At 37.2% G+C, this 12,169-nt stretch overlaps 2 protein-coding genes across 2 annotated transcripts in view; both read right to left on the bottom strand.

Annotated features, from left to right (window-relative positions):
• LOC126368310 (aminoacylase-1-like) overlaps positions 1-362 on the bottom strand; it is a 45,571-nt gene extending 45,209 nt beyond the window's left edge. The window contains exon 1 of the mRNA XM_050012217.1: positions 342-362. The gene's annotated coding sequence lies outside the window, so the exon portion shown is untranslated. The remainder of the gene's footprint in view (positions 1-341) is intronic.
• A 1,061-nt stretch (positions 363-1,423) lies between these two features.
• Positions 1,424-12,167, bottom strand: LOC126368308 (aminoacylase-1-like). Its single transcript, XM_050012214.1, has 10 exons — positions 11,988-12,167; positions 10,120-10,257; positions 8,629-8,801; positions 8,059-8,230; positions 7,462-7,608; positions 6,883-6,959; positions 5,495-5,611; positions 4,103-4,198; positions 3,146-3,285; positions 1,424-2,327 (listed from the first exon to the last, which is right to left on the bottom strand). Exons 2-10 carry the CDS (start codon positions 10,250-10,252, stop codon positions 2,069-2,071), a joined length of 1,314 nt encoding a protein of 437 aa, XP_049868171.1. The 5' UTR covers positions 10,253-10,257; positions 11,988-12,167; the 3' UTR covers positions 1,424-2,068.
• Between the last annotated feature and the right edge of the window lie 2 nt (positions 12,168-12,169).

The raw sequence follows: 12,169 nt of genomic DNA, 5'->3' as shown, positions 1-12,169 counted from the left end.
TAACAATTAGCGTCACAACAGTTACGAGTACCTATCTACCGAATATTTTTTCGCAGTACAACATTCTTTTTATTTAAGTAACACTTACTCCCACTTATTTGAAAAAAAAAAAATAAGTTAAACGCCTAGTTGGACGTGACGACGTTACGTATGTTTCTGATTATGCGACAAATTTTATTATTATAAAAAAATTGTGACCTGTTATTTATAAACAGAAAATTATTGTATACCACTTGCATGTGTAGTAGTTAAATATTCTGTTTTTGATAAATAAGAATTGTAATGTTCTTAGGTACTTGTTATTTGATCCGATAATATTATTTATTTATATCAACACTAACATTCGTTACTTCAAGCACTGATCAGACCTAGTCCAGATACAGAACTGTCTGTTACAATATCAGCCTTATCCCAAACTTTATCTAATTTCTAATATCTTTGCCTTTGTCAAATAAGTGATAGCTGAAGAGAATTTGACATTGAACTTGCTAAAAGACTTATCTTTATAACCATTTATTGGTTCATATAGGCATTTGTGGCTAAAGTCCTTAATCTCGTTGGCAACATCCTTATATAATAGTACAATAGTGTGATAATACAGGGAGTTAGTGACGACTCAGACCATGATTCTGAGTAAATATCATGTGGAATTTTCCGTCGCAAAAGTATGGAACTGAAAATAATTAAAAGAAAAACACAAACATTTTCATAAATTTTCCGACAGGAAATTCCACTTAATATCAACTCAGAATCATGGTCTGAATCATCCCCCTCAGTATTCCGGTGTCACTAACACCTATTGAAAACTTTTAGGTACTTGACCTACGTCAAATAAAAACAAAATGATCGCATTTATATAAGAAGTTCTATATATTTAGTAGTGTGTACTTCTGATCTTTAGTGTATTCATCTTAAAAGATCGATTGGAAAAGTAGATAGAGCATAATCATCTATCAGATAAGACAGATAAATAATCAAGTCAACGGAATAAAAAATTGACGTGTGAAATGATGAAAGTCAGTGATTTTCAAATGTATTATTAAAGGCGTGTGTGTTTGAATCAATAATAATGCCCTGTTCCCGGGGAGAAGTAACTCAAGTAATTGTTGTTTGAGGTTTACGCGGTTAATGGTGCTAATTCCTGTAAATACCATCTAATTTTATTTTAGGTTATATCTGTCATTTTCTTATCCGCCGAAAAGGAAAGGGACGGGTAATCGACAAGCATAAAATTTATGGAACACACGTCAATTTTAAGCACAAATCTAAAACAACCGTCTAAAAATTCGCCCGGGTTATTCATTTATTTACTCATTCTTCCTAAAATTAAGAGCTGTCAATCATCCGTCCCTTTCCTTTTCGGCGGATAAGAAAATGACAGGTAAGTATAACTTAAAGTAAAATTAAGAGATGTCTGCAGGAATCGGGGCCATTATCGTGATTAAAACACATAATAGCGGGTTCTTACCGCGTTAATCAGGGATATGAGACTCCCGATATTTCAACACTGTTGCAAGTGCCATGATCACGGGACGACTGATGAAATTTGAGTGGAGTAGGTAGATGTTATGTGGTTTCCAGAATTTGTACCCGATTGATGGCAATTGACGAGGAGTGGGTGTACATCTGCCTACCAATTCGAGGAAACAGCGTAATACTACATACATACATACATAAACTCACGCCCGTAGTCCCAAACAGCGTAATACTATGTTATGTTATGTGCATGTTTGAACAAATTTGATTATTTAGAAGAAGAAGATATGAATGCATGGGATTAACTGTCTGAGAACTGATATTAGGCAGCTAAATTACTCAATTGTATACCAATATTTTATGTTTAAGTATTTTTATTTTTTTAAAGAACGTCTAGGGCCCTGTGCCGAGATTTTTCTTGCAGCTTCTTTTCCCCGGCTATACAGGTTGTGAGAAGCTGCAGTAGTTTTAGGCGGATGAGACGTTCGTTATGTAATATTGACGATTCAAAGTGTAACTATGTTACCTACTGAATAAAGATATTTTTGAATTTTGAATTTGAACCGTAGGTCGATGATATTGATGACGAAGATCACTTGTTGGTTTTATAAACATATACACTAGGATCCGCTGATGTTTTATGTCCTGGTATATTTGCGAGGCGTTGTATCAGTTCTTCATAGATGTCTATGCCCTTCAGGAATGTAGCTGCGCTAAGTCGTTCGTTGACTGAGTGCACGAGTGTCTCAGTTTTGGGCATGGGGGAGAAACCGAAGGCGGGATAACCCGCCCGTCGAACGAATCGAGCGTCAGTCGACCCTGGTGATACAAGAGGCATCAACCTCAATTTCCTGTAAAAATAAATCGGAATTTATTTAACACAAGCAAAATACATACTATTAGGTATATAGGGTGTTAGTGACACCGTAACGAAATCTTTAGGATGATTCGGACCATGATTCTGAGTTGGTATCGAGTGGAATTTCATTTCGGAAATTCATGAAAGTTTTAGTGTTTTTTATTTTTTTTTCACTCCCTTGGAATCCAAATTTTAAAAAATTAACGGTCTATTCAAAGTATGTGGATGACTTTTTTTAGGCGCAACAAAAACCAAAAATCCTAATTAAACATTGGTGCTGATTCCAGTATACACCATCTAAGTTTATTTTAAAAGCTATATTATATTATAATTATACCTGTCATTTTTTTATCCTCCGAAAAGGAAAGGGACGGGTGATTGATTACCCGTCCCTTTATAGACAGGCATAACATTTATAGAACACACGTCAATTTTATGCAGAAAAAATAACCCTCTCAAAGATTTACACTGGCGAATAACTCGACACACAAACACAAACTGAAGAAGCATGATATACAAACTGAAGAATGAAGAAAGAAGGTTTGCTCTTGGCCCCAGCCTGGCCCAAATGCATTGACGAGGCCTAAAATGGAGCGAGCTCGCCCAGAAGGTGCCTGTTCACTATGGCCTTGAAAGCACGCGGGTTATATGTATTCGGAAATACAGAATACGGCAAAGAATTCCACTCTCTAGGAGTGCGCATAATGCAGGACGATGCGAAGCACTTTGTGCAAATAGTTGGGCTATTCACCAAATGTTGCCAAGTTTAAAGAAATGTGACATACTTAGGATTGAATAATAAAAACTTACAATTTCTTGGCAACTCTAACAATGGTATTCCAATAAGGATTGCTTTTAGTCATATTAGTGGCCGGTGACTGCTTGTCCTTCTGAATGAAGAACAACGTGAAATTGCCACCTGCAGCCGCTTCCTTGATCCATTCGTTCAGCTAAATACACCAAAACATAGCTTTGTTAGGAAACACAAGAAACATTATTATAAGTAAGTAATCACTGTTTGGGGCGGAAGGCAAGAGGGAAAAAGTGACAAAATCTTTATTAAAAAAATAAAAGAACTTCTCATTAATAAATGTTACTACAGCACTAGTGAATACCTTAATGATACTGATGTTACTATTTGAAAAGCTTCCTCCTCTCTTTTAAACTTCTATTTTGTTGTGCCCGAAAGGGTCTATGATGTGAAACTCATACATGTAACTTACAAACTTGTACACCATCATAGTATGCAAATAAAGAATATTGAATATTGAAACCACTGCCCTATTTTTCCCTAAAAAAGTAGCATGGAAAATGCTGCACCGACAAGAGCGTGGCTCTTAAATTGATGATGAATCACTGTTTCAAGTCTCAACAGCTTGTAAATTGGATACTGGTTTGTGAAAAGTTGCAACTATCAAACAGAACAACCAGTTCAGTACAATTAGTGATTATATTTCAAAAATATAACTTTTTATCTGTCAAAGTGATGTTCATTAGCATATTGATCTATCAGTCGATATTACGTCGATTCTTTTTTTTAAGTAAAAATTTTTGTTTAAAGTTGATTTATGGTGTTGATAGCGAGGCCCCGAACGTCGATTCCCGCTACGATGGGTCCCTTTACGGTGACTGGCTTGATGTCGCGTTTCTCTATGGTGCATTTGCTTAATTTTCCTCTACGTCGAGCGGAAAACTGCCACATACCACGCGCATACCTAAATGGAACTAATGATTGGTCAGTCAATAGGTTTGTTGTTGTATCTGTACCTGAGTTTCGAAGTGGTTTTCCTTGATTCTGGTATTCAGCCTGATGTCGAACGAGACACTGACGTGGCCCGGTATAATATTGATGATGGAGCCACTCTATAGCAATGGAAAAATAAAATCTAGAGTTATAATCTTTTTCTCTCGTTTAGGTTGTGAGACGACAACCTCATCAACCATGTCAAAGTTACTATTGAGCCGCCAAAAACCCCTGACATGATTCATATAACGACTAAACAGTAGCCGACAGCTTGTCGTGTCTTGCGAAGCACGGATCATTTTTTTTTTCGGTCAGTCAGTTGATCAGCGTGCAATGACCTAACTAACCTTAGGATCACGAAGAAGTTTTTGTAATTTCTCTACCGGGATTCGAACCCAGGACCTATTAAAGTTATGGGAAATAAAATATTTTGGAAGATAATCAATGAACTCGTTGATATCTTTTGTATGAAGGAATTCCTTAACAGTTTTAGTAGGCAATATGAAGCCGTTTGTTAGGGCGGATTGTAAAAGTTATGTGTTCATCTTAGGACTTTCGTATCAAGAATGACAGCAAGTTCGCTTCCGATTACGTGACTTTGCCCGCTTATGGAACCACAGCTGCATATACAGGGTGCTAGTGACATCGTAACGAAAACTTTGAGGAATGATTCAGACCATGATTCTGAGTTGATAGCAAATGGAATTTTCCGTCGTAAAAATATGGAACTGAAAATAATTTAAAAAAAAATCTTCACGGCATTTCCGATAGGAAATTCCACATGATATCGACTCAGAATCATGGTCTGTATTATCCCCTTCAGTATTCGTTACGGTGTCACTAACACCCATACGTAATTATATGGCTACCTGTATGTACTTATTTGAGGTGTAAAAGTGACATCGTAAACAAATACTGAGAAGAGTGATTCAGCTGGTTATTCTGAGTTAATATCAAGTGGAATTTTCCAACGCAAAAGTAAAGAATTTAAAATAATTTAGGAAATATAAAAAAATGTGGATTTTGCAACGGAACATTCCACTTGATATTAACTTAGAATCATGTTCTGACATCCCCCTTAGTATTCGTTACGATGTCACTAAGACCCTGCATAATGTACCTAGTTCTTCTGTTGTGTGGGTTATGAGGTGGATTACCAACCTCATGAACTCTAGTCTCAGGGTTATTATCGAGCCGCCAACGGCTCCCGGCATGACTCATGTAACGACTACGTACTTAAGTACATCAGTAAGCAATCGGAACCAACGGCTTAACGTGTCTTCCGAAACAAGGATCATCTTACTTAAGGACAATCAGGTGATTGGCCAGGCCAGGGCTCACATAGTGATTTTTATGGGATTCGAACCGGGGACCTCCGGATCGGATGTACCTAGTTAAAACAGCATAGTACCAACTTTCAGTATACTCAAATTGACACTTGTGTATTTCCCGGCGTGCATAAGTCCGACTTTCTTGTATATCCTGTCCTGGCTTTCTCTGAACTCTAACAGTCTGTTAACGACATTGTGACACTGCAAAAAAATAACATCTTTAATTTTTACTAAACTCAAAGCTGGGAAAAGGTATTATTTTTACCCGACTGTGTCGAAGCAAAAAGCCGGTGTGTATGCACATCTGTTACCACCTGAGTTCTAAACCACCTGTCAGTATTTAACAAATGAGGTGTCACTAGAAGCGTCTGATTACTGCCGGGCTCCTAGGCAAAAAATATATCAACTAAGGGGCTTCTACATTGTTTTATTATCATAATTAAAACACATAATAACGGGTTCTTACCGCGTTTAAAGCAGGTATATGAGTCTTATATCCGTTTTAATTAAGGGGATTCTTCTATCCACCGGCAGTGCCTCGAGTTGGTTTGTAAGGACAAGATCAACCTGATTAACCATGGTGTCGGTCATCATTGAGCCGCCAATGGCCCCTTAGCTAGCTCATTTAACGACTACACATTTACAGAGGCAGTATGTAGATAGACATACATTTACACACAAGTATTTGCATTTGTTTAACCAAGTGTGTTATTTTTTTGTTATTAATAACATAGATAAGTAAGAGAAGTAAGTCTTTATCTATATTATGACAAATACAATATTACTTAGTTGGACAAAAAATATAGTTATCATAATAAGCGTTTAAAAGTGTCTGTAATAATATAATGGTTTTATGTAAAGTTCCTGTAATAAATAATTTATTGGTTACATTTATTTTTCGTGAGAATTTTTATTACAAGCTGTTGTATTGTTTTATAAGTTGTGAAAGTAACGTCACGTTAAACTGGCTTGATTAGATTAATAAAATTTAATTTATTGCTGTAATATTATTTCATTGCATACAACTCTCTCCAGTCCACTCTAGAAGGGACTCTGAGCGTGGTGTCACACATTCTGCGCGTGTACAATAACGTCAATGTGTAGTGTCTGTGTATAACGAGGTGTTTTATATTAGCCATAGAGGCATCCAATCATCTTGCGACACCAAACACTTCAGGACCCCGATACCGCTTCATCATCAGCGCTTATCGCTAACGACCCACTAGGGTCGATTAATTTTTTCAAATATTTTTCCTCTCCGACGACACCCGGAGCCGAGTTTCGCGCCCAACTGGGCACCCTCAGGCATGTTGTCTTATACCTTGTACCAGGTGAGAGCCTTCAGCGCTCCCCATTTGTCCGGCCAAGTAGTTAATGCCATCTGCGGCAAATCTACAATAAGTCACGTCAAAACAAAAATGGTTTGTATGAAGTGCCCGGGGTGTGGTAACACCTAAATTCAAAACACTTACTATGCCAGGAGCAGTGACGTTAAAGGGCGGAAACATCGAACCGTGCACAGGCGTTGCATAGCAATCCACTCGGATTTCTGTAAACATCTTTTCACTAAGTACATACTTATTTAGTAACAGTCATAAACCCGAAAATAATTTAATGTAACTATTAATATATTAAACGACTCTACCAATTTGTAGTCTGTTTTTGTGTAGATTAGTGTAGAAAGTGATTATGTAGTTAAGGCAACTGACAGTTTCACTAGCTACATAATTCTGCTATTAATTAAGTAGATCGGTCTATGGACCAAGTACTTATGTACTAATTCAAATACCATATAGCTCGAGCTGCATCCTATTACGTACCTAGATTAACGACATAATTTTAATGCCACGAGAACTGTGACAGTGACAGTCAAGCGGTCTACCAATTGGGCTACCGCAGCTATTTCCTGGCTACCACGGCAATTTATATAAAACCTCAGCAATGTTGAAGGTATTATTATTCGATATTCAAAAACTTCCGTCATCAAGGCTGCTTGTCGTCTTATGGTTACTTATGGCCCAACCCTATAAAGTTACAGACTATGCACTTACGCCATGGCACCTTATCCTGGTAGAAGATAGGGATGACGGACATATTAATAGCTGATCCTTCATCAAGTTCGAAACCAACATTCATCTGAGTAAATTCTTTGCTTAAGAGTAAAGACTTCATGCCGTAATTGCCACCGATCTCTTCATCTGTAACATTTGTCAAAATCATATAATACAAGGAAGTAGCTATTGTTACAGCTGTCTTATTTAGTTTCGTTTTAGGTGAATTTTAGTTTACTTTATGGCATATCCCAGCTCATTTAAGTACTTATCTATTTGTTTGATTGAAATTAACATCGTAGAGTGTTCTCTACGATGAAAAAAAATCAATCACTTAGAGTAAATAACAATTTTAAAATATCTAGATAAATACTTACTTATTTATTTAGTATTATTGATTGATTATTATTGATTATTTTTATGTTGTTATGTTTATCTATGAATGTGGAGAAAGCAAGAAAAGTGTGTCAGGATCGAAGTAATAGGAATTCCATAGGCATGAGATTATATAAATATACGTTTATAAAGTAAAAATATATCCAATGATGTTTCCAATCGTCTACGTAATATACAGAAGAAGATCCTACAGTTACTTACCAGGCATAAGCGTCATATAGACATCTCTAAGCAGAGATACTTTTTTTGCTTTCAACCTTTTCAGAGCTTCGAAGTATTGTATGGATATAGACTTGGTATCTTGAGTGCCTCGGCCCCAGATGATACCGTCTTTGTCGAGATGAGCCGAAAACGGAGGGTAGGTCCAACCATCCTGATTTAAAAAATAGAACCCTACAATAAAATGTAAGTAGCATAGCTATAAAACAGTTAATGACGCTATCCCAACATCCCGTTGCAACAAAAGATCAAAGGGGTGAAAAAAGCCACATCGAAGCAAATTATAATATAAAGCAATATTGCTATTTGCATATAAAAATAAGTGTGCAATGTAAATAAATGTCGAATAGCAATATTGCTTTTTTTAGAAAAATGCTTCAATGGCCTTTTCAACCCCCCAGAGGGGTTAGCTAGACTCTCTAAAGTAGTCCGGACCGATGATTGAAAATATATCCCTCCACACGCCCCGAAAGAATAGTTTTACAGTTAGGTAAAATATCTATTTTTTTAAATAAAACAATAATTACTACAATATTCCTTAACGCTACCTACGGCTTCATCAGCAGACACAACATCCATGTGGGAGTTGAGCATAATGCTGCTGAGGGAGGAGTTGGTGCCGGGCCACTTCAGCACTATGACGGGGTACCCTTCGGTGAAGTTGAGTACTGTCATCTCCACACCCTCACGCTTCGCTTGAGCGTTCCAGAACTCTACCGCTTCGGCTGAACAAAAAAACGATTTAAAAGAGGAAAAGCGGCATCTACCATATCGATATAACAAACTTGAAGATGAGGAATCAAGAAACGATGCCAACATTCACCACAACCCCAAATAACGATGTTATCAGCAATCGGCTACAACAATGTCCTGAGACAATAAGACCATGAAGTTGTAAATTATATGAGACTGAGTTTGTTTCATATTATAGTGATACATAAATTATATAAATTATGTAATACAAACTGGATAAAAAAAAAGAAAAGAAAGGAAAACATGAAACAGTAGGACTAGGGCCCTGTGCTGGGAGGTTTTCTGGCCACGTCTTTCCCTCAGCGTTACAGATTCCGATGTGGTAGTAGTTTTACAGCTAGTTACATAATACATATGTACTTAATTTAATTTTTTGACGTTCAAAAAGCGCTTACTTTGTAAGCCAATTTTGAAAAATAAATATTTTTTAATTTTTGAATTTTAGAAAGTGAAAATCCCCGTCGTAGGCTTAATTCACAAATTGGAGATGTCCTTAGAAAAGGTTTTATACGATATACTCTGAACCGGCGTGCGTGTAGGAAACGATTGATGAATGTGGAAGAAGCAAGAGAAATGTGTCCAGATCAGAGCATATGGAATTCCATAGTGTCTGCTTACCCCGGTGGGAAATATTCACGGAATAGAAGAAAGAGTTTGGAAAGGCCCTAACGCGCATTTTGTATGTAAACCGCTATCGCCGGTTCAAACCCACTCTCTTTTACTACTACTCCTGCAAACAGATAACTACGATAGCTCTACTGCGTCTCAAATTCCATAGCCACTTTACCGGCAATTTATATTTTATGTGATACGCTCCAATTTTATCATTACTTTTCGTAAGATACTGCATAAAAAAGTATTTTTTTGATAAATAACCTATCATACTAAGGTTTTTAGCGCTCCTGTGATAAGGAAGGATCTCCTTGAATTATAGGCTAAGTATATTTAATTTGTTTTTTTTTTGGCCTGCAGATTATAATGCATAAGATAACCTTTTAATATACGTACTATCGTGGGGCGAGTGAACTGCAAAGTTGAAGTAGGTATGAATTATTTGCTCATATCTCTATGGCAAGCGTTTCGCACTCGTTGGGCCCTTCGATCCTCTTCTGTTCCGTGGAAATAGTCGAGACTTTATGTATGTATGTAGACTTAATTCACCTTAATGTAGCCAGGTGTAGCAGTGGGGACTGCCAGAGCATCTTGTTCTGAACTAGAGAGATTTATCGAAAACGTTTTCGGTCAAGAAAATTGTGAAATTTGTAGGTCTGTACCTGTACACATACTTACATAGGTCATTATTGGAGGTGGTGTTGATCCGGATGTATCGTTGGAACAGCTCTACAGTGACGTCACTGGCGTAGTCCTTGGAAGTAGCTACGTGTAGCACCGCCAGCCATAGAACGCCCCACGACCAGTGCATTATTACTAAAAATACCAATACCATCACTTACCACAGAAAAAAGAGGAACTTTTTATTTGTGTCAGTTTGGGCAATAATAAATTGCTTTATTAATGGCCTAAGAAGCGTTGGAAATCATCATCTTTGAGATTCGTCGCATTGTTTACTTAAAAGATCATCATCATTATCAGCCGTACGACGCCCACTGCTGGGCATAGGCCTCCCCCAAGCATCTCCACGACGATCGGTCCTACGCTGCCCGCATCCAGCGGCTTCCCGCGACCTTCACCAGATCGTCGGTCCACCTTGTAGCGGGCCTACCCACTGAGCGTCGTCCGACACGTGGTCGCCATACTTAAAAGATATTACTTACATTCACACTCAATTCATATACTTTCTTGCTGTCGTTCGAAGGAATGGTATGCTTATAATTGATGGTGTCTTACGTATAATATTCTTCGAATACTTTACTGTTTTGTAAATGAAGACCGCAAACAGTGTTTTCTGGTCGTTTTACAATAAGCAATAAATCAAACTGAAGCATGTAGTAAAATACTTATGTAATGCTATGTACACAGCGAAGTTACATTTTGTGTTTGTGAACAATAATCCATAACCAATAGTGTATTGTATTTAAGTTAAGTTGCCGTGTTAATGAGTAACGTAACACCAATTAAGCATTGCGTGCACACACGGCGAATAATTTGCTCCATGCTTTAGGAATTGACGTGACTCCTTATCATGTTTCGTAAGGTTGGTCAAAAGCAGGTAGCTAACAAAGTACTTGTACCTAATGTATAACCTAAATTGACTTAAAAGATGTATTGCTGTTGCACTTTCTTGTCATTTGTTCTGCTCAGCCATAACACCGTGTAAAATGACGTAGATTCAAAAATGTTACATTGCCCTGTAACAACTGACTCTTATGATATAGGTTCTTACCTAGTATAAGAGGCAGAGTATTTTATTATTATACGAACCAACATGTTTTCTGTGTTTTTTTTCTAAAAGTTTCAATATATGTTTTGAGACCATAAATATTTTTATATTTTTATGTACTTACTTATTTATTTAAAATACGGTCAAAAATACGGCCTCTGTGGTCCAGTGGTTTAGCGTTGGGCTCACGATCCGGAGGTCCCGGGGTCGAATCCCGGTGAGGAATTATCACAAAAATTACTTTGTGATCCCTAGTTTGGTTAGGACATTACAGGCTGATTACCTGATTGTCCAAAAAGTAAGATTATCCGTGCTTTGGAGGGCACGTTAAGCCGTTGGTCCCGGTTACTACTTACTGGTGTAAGTAACTGGTCGTTACATGAGTCATGTCAGGGGCCTTTGGCGGCTCAATAATAACCCTGACACCAGGGTTGATGAGGTTGGTAATTCACCTCACAACCCACACGATAGAAGAAGATTTTTGAAATTATTCTGATTTATGTTAATTCTAGACACGCTATTGGAGAATTCAATAAATATTACGATCACCCGCAATTTGACCCACATAAAATCAAGCGTGTTAGTCACATTAAAATCAAGCGTATGGGCTATATAAAATGATATAGAATATAAAAGGTAGAAAGATGATGATGACGTATTGTATAATACCACGGTTTAAGTCCCTTCTAGAGTGGACTGGACAGAGTTGTATGCAATGAAACACATTAAAGCGATAAATAGGAGACTTCAGACTTGTGGGTTCTACTTATATGATATCTCAAGATATAACTATCTAACCAATAATATCTATACATACCTAGCGAGGTTAAGGTGTAGTAGAGCACCTTATCAAATCATGTTTATCTCCATTCGACATACAAAGTAATGTTAATGTGTGGTATAGTGGGTATGAAGCTGTAACATTATACTATTAAGTAACTACATATATAAACTATTCCCGAGAAGAATAGATAGATAGGTACGTAGGTACTCTGTGAT

The sequence above is a fragment of the Pectinophora gossypiella genome, chromosome 7, assembly GCF_024362695.1.
Source record: "Pectinophora gossypiella chromosome 7, ilPecGoss1.1, whole genome shotgun sequence".
NCBI lineage: Eukaryota > Metazoa > Arthropoda > Insecta > Lepidoptera > Gelechiidae > Pectinophora > Pectinophora gossypiella.
Note: the sequence above shows the minus strand (reverse complement) of the source record. Positions and strands in the feature narration are given on the sequence as shown.